Source organism: Peromyscus eremicus, chromosome 16_21 (genome assembly GCF_949786415.1).
Source record: "Peromyscus eremicus chromosome 16_21, PerEre_H2_v1, whole genome shotgun sequence".
Taxonomy (NCBI): Eukaryota; Metazoa; Chordata; class Mammalia; order Rodentia; family Cricetidae; genus Peromyscus; species Peromyscus eremicus.
Genome location: NC_081432.1, coordinates 554,491 through 575,698, shown reverse-complemented (window position 1 = coordinate 575,698; position 21,208 = coordinate 554,491). Strand labels below are relative to the sequence as shown.

The window sequence follows — 21,208 nt, the reverse complement described above, 5'->3', positions numbered from 1 at the left end:
ACAGTTCCAAGGAGAACCAGACCAGCAATGATGATGATGAGGAGGATAGAAGATTGAGAAGATCTCTCTGGGAAAGGAGTTGAAAGTCAGGGTCGTGATCCCCAGTTCTCAGCCCTGATCTTGATCTGGGCTCTTACTTTCCCTGACTCTGTTGCCCTTACCCATCCTTACCCCATCTCAGGGTGAGGGATCAGTCAGGCCCTCATGGTGCACATGGCACGTGTATCTCAGCTCGTCTCCAGAAGGCACCACCACAGCTGCCCACTTCTGGAAGGTCCCATCTCCTGAAGGCCTTGTCTCCACAAGCTCCATATCCTGAGTCCAGTCTTCCCCATCCCGCTGCCAGGTCAGGGAGATCTCAGCAGGGTAGAAGCCCAAGGCCCAGCACCTCAGGGTGATGTCACCTTCAGATCCAGGGTGATAGGCCACATGTGCCTTTGGTGGGTCTGAGGGGAAGAGTTGGAAAATTCAAGCATTTGCACTTTTTTGGATGGGGGGGACTCATCAGGGCTCATTCTGGAACAGACAGAATTAGAGGGAGGGAGGGGTGCAAGCACTATATGGGAGCCTAGATTCAGATATCTAGCATAAACTATTTCTTGGAATGTTCTAGACTCAGGGTGAGTATGCTGGATAGTTTTGTGTCAACTCGATATAAGCTAAAGTCATCTGAGAGTAGGAAATCTCAATTAAGAAAACGTCTCAATAAGATCGGTCTGTAGGCAAGCATATAAGTTATTTCTTAATTGGTGACTGATGTGGGAGGGCCCAGCCCACTGTAGGTGGTGTCATGCTGGGTAAGTGGTCCTGGGTTCTATAAGAATGCAGGCTGAGAAGCCATGAGGAGCAAGCCAGTAAGCAGCACCCCTCCATGGCTTCTGCATCAGCTCCTGCCCTGTTTGAGTTCCTATCCTGACTTCCTGAGATAATGAACAGTGCTGAAGTGTAAGACAAATAAACCCTTTCCTCCCCGACTTGCTTTTGGTTATGGTGTTTCTTTGTAGCAGTAGAAACCCTAACTAAGAAGGTGAGACAGTACCAAGTAGGAGACTCCAGATTTCTCGCTTCTGGTCCTGATTGGGTTGGGCTGAGAGACTGGGCATTGGTGGAGCTTGACCACCAAAGACATTAGGGTGGGCAGAGAACCAGGCCTGGGAGAGGACATGGTTCACAATGGGCTGCAGATTGAATCGAATTGCTTGGTTGCTTATTTCAGGCATGTTTTCTTCTTCCATTCTGGGGCAGATTCAACTGTTCTCAAAGAAGGGTGAACCCTGGGGAGAGTTACTCTCTGATGTGGGATCAGGAAAGTCAGGAGCACTCTTTCTCCTCCAGATGCAAGAGGCAGTATTCCAGCTGATGCTGCCCTTCCTTCCTCCCCAGACAACTAGGGCCTCACTCCTAGGGCTGAGGGGATATCGTTGCTCACTAAAAGTGGTTCCTAGTTGTTCTTCATACCAGCTCGCTGCAGAGTCTCCTTCCCATTCTGCAGGAATCTTTGGAGCAGCTCCAGGCACTCCCCCTCCACATAGGCCCTGAAGTACTCTGCGGCACCATCGGACTCCAACTTGCGCCTTGAGATCTGAGCCACCATGTCCCCGGCGGTCCAGGAGCTCAGGTCCTCGTTCAGGGTGACGTAATCCCGGCCATCATAGGGCACACTGATAGTATGCGCCAAGAAGGCGCATATCCGACCCCATATCGCAGCCAACCATCCACTGCAGGATGTGAGAACCTGGCAACAACAGGGCTGTCAGCCTGGGCCACCCGGCCTGCTCCACCCATTTGCAAGATTTGGATCTAAACTGAAAGTGAAACCGGGTTCAGGGTTTCTGAGGGCTCTGAAGCCTACTTTCATACCTCAAACTTGGAACCCAGGGAGACTCGGCTCCTCTGTGGGGACATGTAGGAGTTGTGACCTCCGACCCACACTTGGGATCACTCACCGTCTTCACTCTGGTTGTAGTAGCGGAGCAGGGTCCGAAGGGTCGCTCTGGCCTCTTGTGCAATGTTCTTCACTTTGTGTTTCAGCTCTTCCCAATATTCTGGTCCTTCCCGCTCCATCCACGGCGCACGTGGCTCCATTCTCGGGATCTCCTCATTGCTATCGCACCGCTGGAACTGCTTGTCGTCCACGTAGCCGACAGAGATGTACTGGGGCTCCCCAGGGCCCGGTCGTGACAGGGCGGTGTGGAAATAGCGCAGAGAGTGGGAGCCTGGGGGCGGCTCAGGGTGAGACTACGACCCTCCTCTGAGAACCTGGGCACATTAGCGCTGGCACGGAGGTGGGGATGGGGGGAGCTCAGGCCGGGTGGAGAAGGGAGCAGGAGGGTCTGACCCCCCCCCCCCCCCGATGCGGTTGCTCCTCCCCTTAGAGGTTGTTTTCCTCCTGACCCCTGAACTCACCGGCGCCAGTATGAGTAACAGCCAGAGTGACCACCAACAGCAGGAGGAGGGCCCCATGGTCTGAAGTCGCCATCCTGCCCGGGTATTCCGGGCGACACTTTAAATTCCGGAATTGAGGTAACGCTGATTGGATTCTCTTGGCACCCGCTACCCAATTGTAATGAGAATTCGGGAAGTGTCATCAGTGTCCATGCAAAAGTATAGGACAAAGGTTGAGTTATGAGGAAGTGAAAACTGGAGGAAATGGGGGACTCTTCAATGCTGGGTTTTCCCCTTCTGTGATCCACTCTCTCTCCAAGTAGAGTCAAATGCGGCTACCTGGGTTCTACCTTGGCTGCTGTTCTCCTGCACTGAGTACTTGCCATATTTCCTGGAACCCTTCTAATATTTCAGGATCTCTGTATGCTCTTAAGAAACAAACAAACCAGCAAACAAAAAACCAAAACAGTTTTTTGTTTTATGTGTACCAATGTTTTTATATATATGTCTGTGCTTTATGTGAGTGCCCAGTGCCAGCAGAAGCTAGAAGAGGGCATTGGATCCCCTGGAATTGGAGTTACAGACCCTGTGAATTGCGATGTGAGGGCAGACTCCACAGATAACTTATATGGGTTAGGTCTACCAATAATAGTCACATTTGGAAGTTAAAACTGTTAAGGCCATACTTGGAGGCACACACCTGAAAATCCAACCCCAGGAGGTAGAGACAGGGGCCTTGGAAGGAATTCAAGGTTGTCTCCAGTTACATAAGGAATTCAATACCTGTTGTGGAGTATTTGTTTAAATAGGCAAAGATGTGTTACATTTGTTTATGTTGTGGAATATTACTTTAATGATGTGAAGATGTGTTACATTTGTTTATGTTGCATTTGTTTAATTATGTAAAGATGTGTTGCCTGCCTGAGGTACCTGATAGGTCTAGTAAAGAGCTGAACAGCCAATAGCTAGGCAGAGAAGGGATGGGCAGGGCTGGCAGACAGAGAGAATAAATAGGAAGAATCTAGGCTTGGGAGGAGAGAAGAAAAGAAGGAGAAAGAGAAGAAGACACCAGCCAGACAGGGAAGTAATATATACAGAAGGAAAGAAAGGTAAAAAGCCCCAAGGCAAGACATAGATAAAGAGAAACAGGTTAATTTAGGTTAGAGAAGCTGGCTGGGGTCAGGTCTGAGCTAAGGCCCAGCATTTGTAACTAAGAATAAGTCTTTACATCTTATTTGGGAGCTGTGTGGCAGCCCCAAAAGAAAGCCTACTACAAATACCCTAGTGGGCTATATGAGATGAGAAGGGAGGGAAGCACAGAGGGGAAAAAGAGAGGGAGGGAGGGAGGGAAGTAGAAAGGAAGGGGAGAGAGAGAAAGAGAGAGACAGACAGAGAGAGAGACAGAGAGACAGAGAGAGAGACAGAGACAGAGAGACAGAGAGAGACAGAGAGAGACACAGAGAGAGACAGAGACAGAGAGACAGAGAGAGAGAAAGAGAGAGAGACAGAGAGAGAGACATGGGGGAGTAAGAGAGCAGAACTCTGACATCTCTAACATCATGCACCAGACAAAGAAAATGTGTAAGGAAGAAAGTCCTATGCACGGCTTTAACTAACAGAGAAAAGGAAACCTTGTTGATTCCACCAGCAGAGCCTTCAACTCTGCAAATCATAGTTTTAAGATGGGAGGTCTGCAATCTGATCAGTAAACACACTAGAAAGGAGGACCTCTGTTTCTCTAGCATGTTCATTGGTAGTCAAACCTTTTGGTCATCAAAAGTAGAAGCCCCTGAATTTTTCATATCTGTAAGCTCTAAAGTCCTCCCTTTCCACTGGCGATCCAAGTGAGAGTCCCTGGATTCAATGCAGGGACAGGAAACTGACTTGAATACAGATTCATTAACACCATTGGCAAGCTTGGCTGCACTGCAGGGAAAACAGTGCTGGGAGGCAGAGAAAACAAGGATAGCATTAAAACGAATCTAAAGTTGATTTTAGTGATGTTTGATGAATTGACACAAATTATATTATTACTCCATTTACAATCAGAAATGATATTAATCACAATGTCACAAATGAATTTATTAGATGGCTTGCAGTATTTCAGTAGGTCCACTTGTCACTTCTGCCAAGTGTCTATATAAACACCAATCCCCACAAGTAAGTTAGCCAAACACTCTCATTGCTCAGTCTTCTGTGTTTGACTGTAAATGTGTTTGACTGCAAATGATCAACAGTGTTTGCAGAACTCAGTTTAAAGTGTGTAACTTTAATTTGCAGTATATTACTCTAAGTTTCATGACTTTTTGCATTCACTAGTTGTTAGATTTCACAGGGAATGTGGCGGTACCACCTCATCTTTGATATTATTGCCATTCTTTTCTCCGTCATAATTGACAAAGCATTTTACCAAAATTTTATTACTTTTAACATCAATGGAACTGTGTGACTAGAACAAAAAGAAAAGGAATAAATTAATACTTATGGGAAAAGGAATTTGGACAGAATGAATCCTTGGAGAGAAGACCCCAAGATATTAATGCCCAAGGCACTGCTGGGGAAGTATGAGAGGGTTCATCCTGGTTTTCCCTGTCAGAATAAAAGGTGAGGTCTGCTGAGATTTAGTACTGTTTTTATAAATAAGTTCTTATATCCATTCTAAAGTAGGTACAGCAGCTTGGACTAATGGGCAAATGTAATATTGGCAGAAACATTCTTTCGTTCCTTCCTCTTTCTATTTCTCTCTCTTTTCCTCCTCCCCTCCCTCCTCCCCTCTCTCTCTTCCTTTCTTAGACAAGTTGTCATATAGCACAAGTTTGTCTGAAAACCACTATGTAGCCCAGGTGAACTCTTTGAACTCTTGATCCTCTACCTCCTGAAAGCTTAACTTATGGGGAATGTGCCTTCACATGGACTGTTAGGGTCATTTTTTTTTCTTTCTGATGAAAGGAAGTTCAGACCACAGCAATGGGTGAGTAAGGGTAACTGGGGGTCAGCTTTTACAGTTTGTGAAAATTTCAGTATAAAGTGAGTAGGTTCACTGTACAAGTCAGTATCTGGAAGTCTTTTATTTTTCTAATTTGTTTATAGGTTTTTTTTGGCATTCACACATGGTGGGGGTGGGGGTGTTCAGATCTCAGGGTAGGCTGTGTGATCAAGCATATGATATGTTGTAAATATATGTCAGTGTGTGTGACTTTAGTGGATCTGGTGATGGAAGTGGGCATGTGTGTTCATGTAAGAATGAGAGAGGAGATAGGGAGAGAGAGCAAAGACTTAGAGGATTAATCTCTTAGTGTCTGTCAACATCGGTGCTCATCAGAGAAGCAGGTTCCATTTCAATGTTGGTAACAAGTTAGGTTGTATTTGGTGTTAAATAAACACATGACTGTAGGAGTGTTTTTAGTGGAAGAGGGATGATTCTATTTCAGGAAAAATGAAAATAATTTGTGAACTATAGTAGGATGTACTTCTTACATGATTTCATGTGTGTAGCCCCAAAATCCTTGACCATGTGTGTCACTTATTATGTCCTTCTGCTCTGTACATGATTCTTGAAATTCCCCGCCATCAACAGTTACATTTAGAGTATTTCTCCTATGTATGTGTCCATGGAAGGCATCTCCTCGCTGCCTGTGTTGACTCACTTATCATGTAATGAAATTTTCATACTGCTTCTGATGCTAACTAATCCAAACAGGTCAGCCAGACATCGAAATGCAAAAACAACTGTCCTTCTCTTGCTAAAGCTATTTACTTAATCCAAGGCATAAATCACTCATGCTCTGGTGTGTTGTTCTGATGTGCTCCAAATTAGCATAACAGTTAGGGGAATCCATCGATAAAGTGCAGATGCAAGCTGTTACAAAAAGTAAATATGACCTAATGAGGTTTGTCAACGAACACTGAATAGTTAATATTAAGCTATTAGTGAACCTGCTAAGTGCACAGAGGGCAGACAAAATGTTAGGTATTGTTTTGGATGCCAGGGTTACAGTATTAAAGAAAGGAGAAAACATTTTGTTTCTTTCTAGAACTTGCATTTAAGTTGAAGATAAGAAGTAAGACGAAATACATCATTAAGATACATTCCATTTATCAACAGAGCAGGGAAAGGCAATGATGTGCATGTGTGTGTGTGTGTGCGTGCATTTGTATTTGTGTGTCTCTGTGTGTATTCACATGAGGTAGCATGAAAAACACAGTTTAAGACGAAGACCTAGAAGAGATGAGGGAATTATCCATGTAGATTTTTCAAGTGTAAGAATATTCACCCCAGTGAAGAACTGGTGCTGACTTGGAGGTCAGTGTTGTTGAGACAGGAAGTTGAAGAGCAGACAGAGATGCACAAGTCAAGAGGAGGAAGGTGGTGCAGTGTCTTCTAGGTCATCATGGTGAGTTTCATAGGAGTAGAAATAATATCATTCTATGACTCCATATGTATTTTATATTTACTAGTAAATGCATTAGGAACATTGTTTACTCTAATAGTCACTTATGATAGCAATTAGTGACCAAAAAGATTGACTAATTTAATTCCACTCAATTTTTATATGGTGTAGGAACTGCAAAAATTTGAAAGAATATACTGTAACTAAAATCTTCAATGATATTATGGTGTGGTAAAGGAGACAAATATGAATCTATACTTATAAGAATAACTGACTACAGAATTGATGAAATAAATACTTTATGCCTTTTGGTTTATTGCTTTTGAGAGAAAGAGGTGTGCAGAAATAATCTCTCTTTCATAGATTGCCAAGTATAGACCATGACTCATTCCAAATCTCAAAGTTCTTGAATGGAGTAAGTGAACTAAAAATTGTGTATTCTCAGTCCACTTCTCTATTTTACCACTCTAGTCTTGAACAATTTCCCCTTCCTATTTTTAAACAAATTATTTTATTTATATTTTGAATATACTGTGTATTAATATTTAGCAAAAGAAAAAAAGGTTCCAAAAGGAGTGCATTCCCTGTACCTTTGTCCACTTGCTATCCAGGCCCTTTTCCAAGAGACCATGACCATTATTGGCTTCTTCTGGTATGTCCAGAGGGACTGACTATCCACAAAAGAAGATTCAATGAGAAATCTCAGCACATTGATCACTTTGTACTGAATCTTGATTTTTGTCATTCAACAAATCATCCTGGAATTCAGGATGTATGTCCCTATGTGTGCATCTGTATGCATACGTACCTGGAAGTATATATATATATATATATATATATATATATATATATATATATATATATATATATATATATCCATATATATATGATATTTAAATTTTTCTGAGTTAAGTTTTTCTGGCAGTTAAGTTTTATTTTTGAACCTATTTATATACACATATGTGTTTAAATTCTGCATACTAAATTTCCTTTTATAAATGTAATAATTTGGTCATAGTTTAAGGTATTTGGATTCTTTCCATTCACTTGTGTTTAAAATGGTCAAATGAACATAATGGTATAATATATAATTTTTAACATGTTGAGGGACATGTGCAGCTAAATTGTAAAAATAATGTTTTTGATTAAAAATTTCAATTCTGATAGAATTGAAAATTTATCTTCATATAACTAGTACAAAATTTCACCGTGACAAATCCCTATTTAAACATCCTCAAAAAATAAATTTGTTTGTAAATATTTTGATGTTGTCAAACATGTGAGCTACAATCCTAACTGTAATCTTTATACCATGCAGTTATGACTTTAAACAACACAGAAATGCTGTGTTCCTGTACTCCATTCTTCCAGAGGTAACCAATTAAAACAGAGGGTCACAGCTAGGTTGTTGAGCTGTTGCAATTCCTCAGTCCAGTGATTACCCAGCCGTCTTTGTACTCATCCATTCTGTGTTTGTGTTTACTCCTTCAAAATTTCATTGTGTGTCCCCAGAATAATGTCCTCACTATGGGGACCAGTTATTATTCTTTTTATGTTCACAGCCACACATCTGCCCCTTCTTACACCTCATTCTACAAAGTTGGGAACTACTTATCTGTTCTCAGTTTCTAAATATTACCCACTTAAAAACATGCTACATAAACACAAAACCAGAGTGTAAAACCTCTTGGGAGAGTTTAACATTAAGAGATTTCGTTGAACTGTTCATTCTTTCCTTGTAATTGTTTTTGGCTTTAGAAGACAGTTTCACTATGTAGCCCAGACTGGACTGGAATTTACGGCAGTCCTCCTTTCCTGCCTCTCAAGTGCTGGGACTGCAAACACAAGGCATCACATCCAGTTTGTTCATTCCTGTTATGCAGAATTGTTTTCTGGTATATACAGTTTGCTTTGCTATTCATTCATTGGAGGACTTCTGTCCTCTGAGTTTTTGTTTTTTATAAATGAATATTCTATAAACGTTAATGTGTAAGATTTTATGTGAATATGTTATACATCTTCATTTTACTGAGGAAAAAGCTGGAGTTTGGAAGGGACTACAGTGCAACTGTGGCCGTAAATTCTTTTTTTTTTTTTACATGACACTGTTTGTTGATATTTGATTGATTTGTTTTCCATATTAACATTGATCATATCTGCAGAGACTGTCTTTTAAGTTGGTAACATACATCTGGTGGAGTTCATCATTTCCATAGCCTTTAAAAATAAATGTTATCTTTGTTGAATTTTCTCTGTTGTTCATTTTTTTTATTGTAAAATTTCTGTTATTTTTATTATTTCCATCTTATTTTTTCAGGTTTAACCTGACTTATTTTATTTCAAGTTTCTAGCATTCACTCATTTACTTATTAGCTTTAGGAAGTGAAAATTTAGATAGTTAATTTTTTTTTTTAATTTTTATTTTGCAATACAATTCAGTTCTACATATCAGCCACGGATTCCCTTGTTCTCCCCCCTCCCACCCTCCTCACCTTTCCCCCAGCCCGCCCCCCATTCCCATCTCCTCCAGGGCAAAGTCTTCCCAGCAGACTGAGATCAATCTGGTGGACTCAGCCCAGGTCCAGTCCCCTCCTCCCAGGCTGAGCCAAGCGATCCTGCATAGGCCCCAGGTTTCAAACAGCCGATTCATGCAATGAGCACAGGACCTGGTCCCACTGCCTGGATGCCTCCCAAATAGATCAGGCCAATCGACTGTCTCACCCACTCAGAGGGCCTGATCCAGTGGTGACCCCTCAGCCATTGGTTCATATTTCATGTGTTTCCGTTCGTTTGTCCCTGTGCTTTATCCAACCTTGGTCTCAACAATTCTCGCTCATATAAACCCTCCTCATTCTCGCTAATTGGATTCCCAGAGATCCACCCGGGGCCTAGTCATGGATCTCTGCATCCAGATCCCTCAGTAGTTGGATGAGGTTTCTAGCATGACAATTAGGGTGTTTGGCCATCCCATCACCAGAGTAGGTCAGTTCGGGCTGTCTCTCGACCATTGCCAGCAGTCTGTTGTGGGGGTATCTTTGTGGATTTCTGTGGGCCTCTCTAGCACTTTGCTTCTTCCTATTCTCATGTTTTGTTTTTATTAAGGCATAATTGTGCATATTCGTGAGTGCAATGTGAGATTTCTTTTTTGAGGTAGGGCCTGACTATGTTGTGGGCTGGAACTTGTTATGTAGACCAGGCTGGGCTTGAATTCACAGAGACCCACCTGCCTCTGCCTCCTAAATGCTGGAATTAAAGGCATGCGCCACCACACCCAGCCCCAGCCCCAATGTGATGTTTTGATATGTATGTTATTTTATAATGATCCAGACATGGTAATTAGCATGTCCATCACCTCTAATGTTTATTATTTCTCTGTGGTTTTTCAGTATTTATCTCTTTCTTATATAAGAATTAAAGGTTTACTGTTTTCACTATGTAATAAAAATTTGATATGTCTCATTTTCCTAATCACCAAACGTATTTTCTAGTTTCTATTTGGGTTTCTCCTTTTATATATGGATTATTTAAGTGATGTTGCTTAGTTTGAAGCGTTTTGTAAGCTTTTTAGATCGCCTTTCTTATAATTTTCTGATTCTGATGGAGTTCATCATTTTCATAATCTTTTTAAATAGTATATTAATTTTTGTTGAACTTTCTATATTGTATGTTTGCTTTTTATTGTAAAATTCCTATTTATTATTTCCATCTTATTTTCTTCAATTTTAAAGCAGTGTTTGAATAGTTCAGCTTTCTGAAATAAAAACAACCAAGATAGCTTGGTTTAAACCTCCAGCTTTAAGATAGACTCAGTCTATGCTTGACTCAGTAAATGTTCAATGTGCCCGAGGAATATCATGACTTACTTTTGAGCTCAGTGCTTTACATGTATTAAACAAATGTGGAAGTTACGTTGTTCAGATTTTCATGTCTAGTTATGTAATCAGTTGTATAGAGAGGTATATTAGAACATCTCCTGATTGTAGATTTGACTACTTATTCTTCATTCTTTTAGTATTTAAAGCTATTTACTGGGAGTTGTGGTGGTATTGTGTTCCCCAAAATATTGTGCACCCTAATAAATTTATCTGGGGTCAGAGAACAGACAGCCACTAGATACAAAGGCCAGAAAATGGTGGCACTCACACCTTTAATCCTAGCACTCCAGAGGTTGAAATCCTTCTGGATCTCTGTGAGTTCAAGGCCACATTGGAAACGGCCAGGCATGGTGACACACACCTTTAATCCCAGGGAGTGATGGCAAAAACAGAAAGATATATAAGGTGTGGAGACCAGAAACTAGAAGCATTTGGTTGGTTAAGCATTTGGCTGGTTAAACATTCAGGCTTTTGAGCAGCAATTCAGCTGAGACCCATTCTGGATGAGGACTCAGAGGCCTCCAGTCTGAGGAGACAAGACCAGCTGAGGATCTGGCGAGGTGAGGTAGCTGTGGCTTGTTCTGTCTCTCTGATCTACCAGCATTGACCCCAATAACTGGCCTCGGGTTTGATTTAATTAATAAGACCTTTTAAGATTTCTGCTACAGGGAGTCTGTATTGCATTCTGATATTCTGGATCACTAACTATCAGAGACTCTTCCTATGGTGCCAGATTCTTTTCCCAATGCCTCAACTCCATCCGAGGGCTCCTCCTTCTGTTTGTTGAGTCTGTGTGGTTGTTTTCTTTCTCAAATGGCAGTTTCCTTTGTTCTTAATTTACTCTGCCCTTCTCTTCACTCTTAGTGTTCGATGTTGTACTTTGTCTTCTTCGTGCTAGCTCCCCTCCTCTCAACAAAATCTCACTGTGGGGTACTCTCCTGGGCTGAAAATGGTGTGTTGCCATACTGCTAGAATCTTAGTATTTGGAGGTTTTCTCAGCTACACTCAGAGCCCTACTGCTGTGCTGCAATCCTGTGATGCAAATTACTCTGCTTTTCCTTTACTTACATGATATTTGAAGTTTGTGGGCTCTCTCTTCCTCTCCCTGTCCCTATAATTTCTGTCACCTTGTCCCTTTCTATTTCTTTTTCTCTCTCCCTCTCTTGAAACATGGTCTCACATTGTAGCCCAGGCTGGCCTCAAACTCACAATCCTCCTTTTATCTCACTGAAGATTTAGGTGGTCAGAGGGGTTATAGAGATCCCTTGTTGAGTGTTTGGGTTTCAGAAGAAGTGGAGAAATTTCCACTGGGCCATGTCTGTATGATTGTCAGAACCTAAACCATAAGATAAACAAGTACACCCTTAGTCTGTGTGCTTTCAACAGGTCTAAACCTTGATTATGATACAATGTATGGGGTTATGGTCGGATCCTGTAAAAAGTGCCCTTATCTATATCTGGTTTAGTCCTAACATGCTTCTCTTATTAGTCACACACATTTTCACAGGTTCAGAATTTATCATATATACTGATCTCTAACTTTGTTGTAAGTAAACGAGTCATGACTCCTAAATATTCTTTTCACAGTAGCTCACCCTAGGTTCCTCCATAGAGTCAGCTTATTTTTCACACTTAGTCCCTACAGAGTAATATTTTAAATTCAGAAAATACAACACATTGCTTTCCTTATATTTTCCCTTAGTGATGGAGAATGCCACTTCAGTGGATGAGTTCCTCTTGCTAGGTCTGACCAGTGTTCAAGAGCTGCAGCCCATCTTTTTTGTGATGTTCTTAATCATTTACTTGCTGAATTTGGTTGGAAATGGAGTGATATTAATGATCATCATTTTGGAGAGAAGACTTCACTCCCCTATGTACTTCTTCCTAGGAAACCTTTCCTGCCTGGATATTTGTTACTCTTCGGTGACTCTTCCCAAGGTTCTCATCAACCTCGTCTCCAGGCACAGAACCATATCTTTCCTTGGCTGCATCACCCAGCTACATTTCTTCCACTTTCTAGGAAGCACAGAGGCCATCTTGCTGGCTGTGATGGCCTTTGACCGTTTTGTGGCTATCTGCAGCCCGCTCCGATACACTGCTATCATGAATCCTCAGTTGTGCATCCTGTTGGCAGCTATGGCCTGGATCACCAGCTTCTTCTATGCTCTGATGCACTCTGTCATGACTGCTCACTTGAACTTTTGCCACTCTCACAAACTCAGTCACTTCTTCTGTGATGTCAAGCCCCTCTTAGAAGTGGCCTGTGGCAACACAGTGCTGAATCAGTGGCTTCTTTCTGTTGTTACAGGCAGCATATCCATGGGGGCCTTCCTCCTTACACTCCTCTCCTATTTCTACATCATTGCCTTTCTTCTTTTTAAGAACCAGTCCTGCAGAACGCTAAGGAAGGCTCTGTCCACTTGCACCTCCCACTTTATGGTGGTTTGTCTTTTCTATGGACCTGTTGGCTTCACGTATATCCGCCCTGCCTCTGCATCAGCCTCCTCCATGAGTGAGGATCGGATGGTGGCCATCATCTACAGTGCAGTCACCCCAGTGCTGAACCCACTGATATATACCCTTAGGAACAAGGAGGTGATGCTGGCTCTGAAGAAGATCTTTGGGAAGAAGCTGTTTAAAGACCACCAGGTACATGGAAAAAACCAATGTACATGAAGACATTTCACTCTAATAAATGGGGAGTTAACTTTTTTCCCTCTCTCAGGAGTTTTGAGGATTTCAGGCAAAATAGGAAGTTCAAATCACATGGGAATAAACAGAACAATTTATAATATATTAAAATAAGAATTTTAATGTGTCAAGGGGTTTTCACAATATCCATAGCACATATACCAGGGTAATTAAGTGATGTGGAAATCTAAATGAAAGCAGGAGGGATGGAGAGAGATGAGACCAGGTTATTGATATATATTAGACAACTTGTCTGGTCTTTGCCCTAGGTTCCCAGAAGATAGCTGCAAAAACCTTAAGTATCTTAGTAATTCATGGGCCATCTGGCTCACACCTGAGTTTGTGTTCACAATAGGTTTTATGATAGGCTCCAAGCAAACCTCAAATGGGAGGTTGTTTATGACAGAAAGATTATATGATTAGGAATCTGGGGATTTGGTGACAATAGCTTGATTCTTTAGTGAGGAAGTTTAGAGATTAAGTTCAGCTATGAGGCAAAAAAAAGTGAAGCTATGTAAGGAAGTCTTAGCAGGAACTCAATACAAAGGTAAGGTCCACATGTTTGAACATCAGTGTTTGGAAGGGTTGTACACCTTGAGGACCTCACAGAACTTTCCTTCTGTCCTTTTCACCAGCTCTAAGTGTATCTTAGTGATAAAACTAAAATCATGAGTATAGCACTTTTCTGAGTTCATGAGTCTTCCCTGAAACAAAGAAAAACTATTCAACTGCACAAAGGAAGAAATCTATCACTGTATCAACAGAGGCAGAGCTGGAAACTAATGTTAAATGAAATATGCCAAATATACCAAGCAGGGTGGTACTGTAAGAATGGAATCTACTTGTGGGGAGAGGCATCTCCTACCTTGCTCTCTTAAGGGTTAGTACAGTGGGGCTGATTAAGAACCTGGCTAGGGACTAACCCTAGGAAGGTGAAAAGATGATGTGCTTTTTCTTCTCAGAATTCCTGCTCATTAGTGCAGTCCCTAGAGCCTAGCCTAGCCCTCCACGAGATTGGACTCAGACTGCTCACCTTTCTGACTGCTGGTTCAGAAAGGTGTAAGGTCCAGGTGATACAATGCCATTCTCTCCACAAACACTGCAGACTCATTGTGCACATTAACTCATACAGGCATGTGCACATGCACACACAAACACCACACACACACACACAAAGTAAAATACATAAATGTTTTGTATTAGAGTTTGTGGTATTCAGTGGTGTCTTTCAGAATTATGTTCAGCTCTGACTGGGATGTAAAGTCCACACCATATGCATGTGCAAACTTGATCTTGTGTGCAGACAATCTATCATAAATAACGCAGAAAGATACAGGACGGATTTATCACCATGTATATTGTGGGCCTGATTCCCAGATGCCAGAGGTCAGAGAAAGTCCCTTTGATAGCAGACTACAGGAGGGCAGCTGCACATCACTCCACTTGCTTCTTCATTCTTCTCTGGATCTGCAGTCAGAATTCTGAAATTCCCTGGTGTCAGGATTAGGATTTTTTTCTACATCCTCAAGAAAAAACCTAAAGAGGAGAAAAAGAAATCACTCTGTATAAATAAAACACTGATTGGCCAGTGGCTAGGCAGGAAGTATAGGCAGGACAAGGAGAAAGGAGAATTCTGGGAAGTGGAAGGCTGAGTCGGGGGAGACAATGCCAGCCACCGCCGCCATGACAAGCAGCATGTGAAGATGCCGGTAAGCCACGAGCCACGTGGCAAGGTATGGATTTATAGAAATGGATTAATTTAAGATGTAAGAACTAGATAGCTAGAAGCCTGAGCCATTAGGCCAAACAGTTTAAATAATGTAAGTGTCTGTGTGTTTATTTTATAAGTGGGCTGTCAGACTGCCAGGGTTTGGCGGGATCTGGAGAGAAAACTCTCCAGCTACATATGTGTCTGAAGGAGCAGGTCTGTGGTTGATTGGCAAACAAATGTGTGCATAGAAGATGTACTGGCTATTTTTTTATGTCAGCTTGACACAAGTTAGAGTCATAGGAGAGGAGAAAACTTCAATTGAGAAAATGCTTTACAAAGTCTGGCTGTAGGACATTTTCTTAATTACTGATTGATAGGGGATGGTCCAGTCCATTGTGGGTGGTGTTACCCCTGGGCTGGTGGTCTTAGGTGCCATAAGAATGCTGGCTGAGCAAGCCAGTAAGCAGCACTTATGCATCATCTCTTACCTGCCCTGTTTGAGTTCTTGCCCTAACTGCTTTTGATGATGAACTGTTATATAAAAGTTTGAGTGAAATAAACCCTTTCCTCCCCAAGTTGCTTTTGGTCATGGTGGTTCATCATGGCAATAGAAACCCTAACTAAAACAAAGGATAAGAAAGAACATGCAGAATAACCTTTCCCCCACCCCAGGCTCTTTATGCCGACTTGTGGCCTATGTATGCATGCAGAATAGCCTTCTACATATGTAGAATTGTGGCATAGCAGACTGGTAACTATAACAGGGAATGCTCAGCTCAGGGTCTATCAATCATACAAGCACTTGAAACTGAGAAGGACTGCATGGAAGTAAATGTGAACATATTCTCTAAGGATAGCCAAATCAAAGAAGAAAAAGCTGCTTTTCATTACTGTTGGCATGCCTCATGACTAAGTCTCTGAGGATCAAAGGATATTGGAAAGACCTATGTGGGGAACGAGGGGACTTCAGGTATTTGCACTTTTCATTTTTATCATCAAAGCAAGCAAAACATGATGTGATGTTTACAGTTAGCTTAGGCAAATACAAGTACAGCGAGGGAATACATCTAGTGTTATGACTTGTCATCTTTAACCATGTGAAAAGAGACAAGAATATTCCTCCCAGGCCTTTGCCTTTCCCACAGAGATAATGTGGACATGCCAGGGCATTTTATTCATGTCTTGCTTTGAAGGGCATTCCCTTATCATATTTTATGCAATTCTTTCTAGAAGGCCACTTTGTCAGAAAAAAATTCTGCATTCTGTCTGCCCCATCCATAGTTCACAGTAAGTTCACAGCTATCTTACACAGACTTCCACACATTATGATTCAATTCTTCGAAGTATAATTGATAATCGCTAAAGCTCTATGGATTGTATCCATGAACTGTTACTGATCTAGCCCTGTGATACATTTTTTTCCACATCAAGTTTAGTTGTTTTAGTTTTATTTAAAAACCTCAGGATTAAATTAAATAATATTCTGTATTCCATTCGTACAGCATTTCTAACAATGGAGGTTTAATTGTATAAAGGTTTTCTAAGGTCTCTAATTCAGTTTATATATTTGGCAAAACTGAGTCTGTGAAGATGCATCACAGTGTGGAGTTTGTGAGCATGGTATAAGTATGCAAGACTAAAATATCTTCAGTAAGTGGAGGCATCCTTTTTGTCCATCTGCATTGGTATAAGATAAAATTTATCAAGATCTTGGATCTTTTGGTGACTGGATATTGGTGATACTCCACTGTGGGTTTTGATTAATGTTCTAGAAGACTTATATTGTCTGTCCCAGTATTTCAGACAACTGCAGATGTACTGCTCCTTACATACAACTGACAACCATAGGGATATACGTTTACAAACATTCTGTCTTTGTGAATATGGTTTATCTGGTCACAATGATACATCAATGTGACTTTTATGAGTGTGTCTGAAACTATACACATGCAAATGTGTATGCTATTACTGATTTTATTGAGTAAAGTGGTCCTTGTTCTATCATGCTTTTATGTTTTTCATTTGTTTGTTTATTTTTTTAGTAACTATCTTTTAAAATGTAACTTATTGTTTTTAGCTAAATTAAAATTAAAGACAAAAATATTGTATTTTGGTCTTTTGAGATTTGTGGTTATGGCATTCAGAATTGTGCCTGTGGGAAGTAATGGGCCACACCCCTTCCTATTAAGGAGGCAGAGAAAACTATCTGGGTCTTGGAGTCCCCCAGTTGGAAAGAAAGCCCAGGCTGCCCCTTTTCCTACCTGAGCTCTTCCTCCACATTACAACAGCAGCCACTGAAGCTCCCAGGAGAACCAGGCCGAGGACAACTACTATGATAGGGGTGAAAGACTGGGGAGGCCTGCCTGGAAAGAAATGAAAAATGTAGGATCCTGACCCCAAATCTCAACCTTGACTCTGCTCAAGGTCTCCAGAAAGACTTCTGCTTTCCCTGACAACAGATTACGTGCCCACACCCTACTTACTCCATCTCAGGGTGAGGGGCTCAGGCAGCCCCTCATGTTGCACATGGCATGTGTATTTCTGTTCCTCTCCAGAAGACACCACCACAGCTGCCCACTTCTGGAAGGTTCCATCTCCTGAAGGCCTTGTCTCCACCAGCTCCATGTCCTGAATCAGATCCTCCCCATCCCGCTGCCAGGTCAGGGAGATCTCAGCAGGGTAGAAGCTCAGGGCCCAGCACCTTAGGGTGATGTCCCCTTCAGGTCTGGGATGATGAGTTACATATGCTTTTGGGGGATCTGAGGGAGAAGAGTGAGAAAATTTGCACATTTACATTTTTTGGGAGGGCAGTGCTCAGTGGTATTCTTTTTTTTTTTTTTTAATTTTTACTTTGCAATACAATTCAGTTCTACATATTAGCCACGGATTCCCTTGTTCTCCCTCCTCCCGCCCCCCTCACCTTCCCCCTAGCCCGCCCCCCATTCCCATCTCCTCCAGGGCAAAGCCTTCCCCGAAGACTGAGATCAACCTGGTAGACTCAGTCCAGGTAGGTCCAGTCCCCTCCTCCCAGGCCGAGCCAAGCGACCCTGCATAGGCCCCAGGTTTCAAACAGCCGACTCATGCAATGAGCACAGGACCCGGTCCTACTGCCTGGATGCCTCCCAAACAGATCAGGCCAATCAACTGTCTCACCCACTCAGAGGGCCTGATCCAGTGCTCAGTGGTATTCTTGTAACCATTTTGGGAATAGTCAGTAGAATAGGATAGGAGCGGTGTGCAATCCCACACAGCACCCTGTACTCAGGCATCTGGAATAATAGATAACTTGTTTTCAATTCTAGAATCAAGGTGAATCAGCCTAGGGTAGGAGACTAGGTTCAGGGAAAAAATACCTCTTGTCCTGACTGAGTGGGGCTGAGAAACTCTACATCACTGAAACCGTATTATACCACTGAGTGAGAGCAGAAAATCTAACCTGAGAGAGGCTATGGTTCACAATGGACTGCAGATTGAAGGGAAAGGCAATTAATTTTAGGGATCTCCTCTTCTGTCCTGAGACAGACTCTGAACTGAGACTTTGAGAGAAGAGTGAGCCCTCGGGAGAATCATTCTCTGATGTTGGACGAGGAAACCCAGGATCATGCGCCCCCCCCACCCGTGTGTGTGTGTGTGTGTGTGTGTGTGTGTGTGTGTGTGTGTGTGTAAGAGTCAGACACACACACACACACACACACACACACACACAGAGAGAGAGAGAGAGAGAAAATTACAGCTGATCCCATTTTCCTCCCTTCTCAGAAGGTGTGAGCTCAAGTTCATTAGGATGAGTATCTTTGCCCCTAGTACCTGTGCGCAGAAGAGTCTCACTTCCCATCTTCAGGTATTTAAGGAGCCACACCACGCAAGACCCCTGCAAGTAGACCCTCCAACGCTCAGCCTCATTGGTTGCCTCCCACTCTTGCTTGGTGATTAGAGCTGCCTTGTCTGCCGCGGTCCAGGTGCTCAGATCCTTATTCAGGGTGAGATAATCTTGCCCATCATAGCCAAACTGACGGTATGCATGAAGTAGGTGCCCGTCTGGTCCAATGTAGCAGCCAGTCATCCTTTGGATGGTGTGAGAACCTGGCCCAGTCCCACAAGTCAGTCTCACCCACTTGGCCCAGGTCTTTCATCCTCCCTGTCCACCCAACCAGATTTGGCCCTAAACTGAGAATCATAAAGGGCTTATAGTCCCCTCAGCTTTTCCAGGACAAGGCTCTGTGTGGTCTCATAGCCTCAGGCTGAACCTCGGACCTGGTGACACGAGGATGTGAAAGGGGCTTGGCCACTACCTGGGCCCAGGGTCACTCACTTTTCTCGCTCTGGTTGTAGTAGCCTTGCAGTTTCTGAAAGTATGCTCGAATCTGCAGTTCTGCTGCTTTGCCAATGTGTGTCTGGTCATCCCAGTAATCCTGTCCCACCTGCTCCATCCAGGGCACCCGAGGCTCAAACCTTGGATTCACTGCCCCACTGTTGAAGTGCACGAACTCTGTGTTGTCCACATAGCCAATGGTCATGTAGAGGGTCTCCTCTAAGCCAGGTCTTGATATTGCGATGTCGAAGTACCGCAAAGAGTGGGAACCTGGGGGAAGTGAGAGGCTGATGTCTGGCTTGACCCTCCTTCTATGGGGACCCAGGGCAAACTGTAGAAGGGGAGCAGGAGGTGCAGGGCTCAAGGGAGTGGGGTATGGGCAGCCCGGCTGGGAGGGTCTGGCTGGGCAGGCTTTCCAGGTGTTCTCCCTGTAAAAGACTTCCCCTCAAGACCTGAACTCACCTTTAAAGGTATGGGTCAGGGCAAGGGAAGCCCCCAGCAGCAGGTGGAGAGTGAGGAGTAATGAACTCTCCATTCTCTGGATTTGGAGATTTGGAGAGAGTCAAGTTCCTGTGGGTTCACAGTGACTATATAATCAGAACTATAACAGCAGAGCTCTAGAAACCTGATAGCCAATAGGAATGAGAAATGGAGCCTAGTCATCAGTATCCCTGCAGAAGGTGTTCGTTTCCGCTTACAAGAGAAGAAGGGAAACTGCAGGGTTGTGAGGAATGCCTTTGCTCAGCTACCCAAGGAGACCCCGGGAGCCTCTCTCTGTGTACCCTGGCCTTTGCCCGGACCCCTGACCTGCACCCAGTGCTCACTGTCACATTATTTCTAAGGTTTTAGTGTCTCTGTATGACTTTAAGAATTAGAGTGAATTCCTAATTGTGGTTCGTCTCTTTCAGTACTTATCACATTAGAAATAAAACCTTAAAAATAATTCACTTAAGTGATTTTACTAACCTATTATAGGAGTATTGTTTTATGAAAGACAACTATTTTCCAAAATATACTGAGACGAGTGGTTTTTTTTTTTTTTTTTTTTTTTTTAATCACACGCTACAATTCTGCATGCCTTTTACTGCTGGGTTTTCTTATCTACTTCTGCTTTTAACCTGTTACATTGGTTGAGTATATGAAAAAAATCAGCCTGAAAACAGTATGTGTGGAGAATTGTTTTCAGTAATGTGAATGTCCATCTTTGTTGTGACAGTGAAAGGACACCAGTGTTAGCTTCTTCAAGGCTATTTGCAACTCAGAGTCTCAAATTTACTACCCTGTGAATCCATCCAGGAAAGGTGGTGGCTCACAGACACCTGGAGTCTGAAAAAGAATGTGAGGTGTGCGTGAATAGTGTGGAAATGTAGGGAAGGAAGCAGTGAAAAGGAGGAAGGAAGTGAAATCCAGATATACTGCCCTTAGATTTGTAAAAGAAATTAATGTACCTTGACACCAGGCACTAGGCAAAAGCATCAGAGAAGAGGAAGGTACCCTTTGGAGAGTCAAAGAGAGAGGGAAAATGTTTCTAAACTCCACAGATACAATATTTGGGACTCTGCAAAAATATGGTTTAAGATCTGGGCAGCAAGCAGACACTGCCAAGGGACTCTCTGCAACTCCTAGCATGTTCACAGTTGGGAATCGTTTTCAAAGAAGATTATAAAGTCAACCCTTTTGGCCACCAAAAGCAGAAGCCCACACATTTTTATGACTTGAACCATAAATGCCTCCCCTCTCCAGTCAATAAGCAAGTGAGCACCCCTCCCCCAAGAAGCATGTGTCCACTGATTTGGACACAGATTCACAGACACATTGGGGGAGTAGGCAGTGCTGCGGCTGA

At 42.7% G+C, this 21,208-nt stretch overlaps 2 protein-coding genes and 1 pseudogene across 2 annotated transcripts; 1 reads left to right on the top strand and 2 right to left on the bottom strand.

Moving 5' to 3' along the window:
• Positions 1-160: 160 nt before the first annotated feature.
• On the bottom strand, positions 161-8,242 carry LOC131893745 (H-2 class I histocompatibility antigen, Q10 alpha chain-like; annotated as a pseudogene).
• Positions 8,243-12,355: 4,113 nt separating this feature from the next.
• Positions 12,356-13,327, top strand: LOC131893744 (olfactory receptor 12D3). Its single transcript, XM_059243844.1, has one exon. The coding sequence runs from the start codon at positions 12,356-12,358 to the stop codon at positions 13,325-13,327; it is 972 nt and encodes a 323-aa protein (XP_059099827.1).
• A 3,928-nt stretch (positions 13,328-17,255) lies between these two features.
• Positions 17,256-19,900, bottom strand: LOC131893743 (class I histocompatibility antigen, Non-RT1.A alpha-1 chain-like). The gene is made up of 5 exons (XM_059243842.1): positions 19,828-19,900; positions 19,366-19,635; positions 18,861-19,136; positions 17,537-17,812; positions 17,256-17,416 (listed from the first exon to the last, which is right to left on the bottom strand). Exons 1-5 carry the CDS (start codon positions 19,898-19,900, stop codon positions 17,256-17,258), a joined length of 1,056 nt encoding a protein of 351 aa, XP_059099825.1.
• Positions 19,901-21,208: the final 1,308 nt, after the last annotated feature.

Coding starts and splice junctions, on each gene's coding strand:
- LOC131893744 (XM_059243844.1), top strand. CDS start 12,356: ATGGAGAATGCCACTTCAGTGGATGAGTTCCTCTTGCTAGGTCTGACC.
- LOC131893743 (XM_059243842.1), bottom strand. CDS start 19,900: ATGGAGAGTTCATTACTCCTCACTCTCCACCTGCTGCTGGGGGCTTCC. Junction 19,137..19,365: donor CTACAACCAGAGCGAGAAAA/GTGAGTGACCCT, acceptor GGACTGGGCCAG/GTTCTCACACCATCCAAAGG. Junction 17,813..18,860: donor TGAGACTCTTCTGCGCACAG/GTACTAGGGGCA, acceptor CTTCTCCCTCAG/ATCCCCCAAAAGCATATGTA.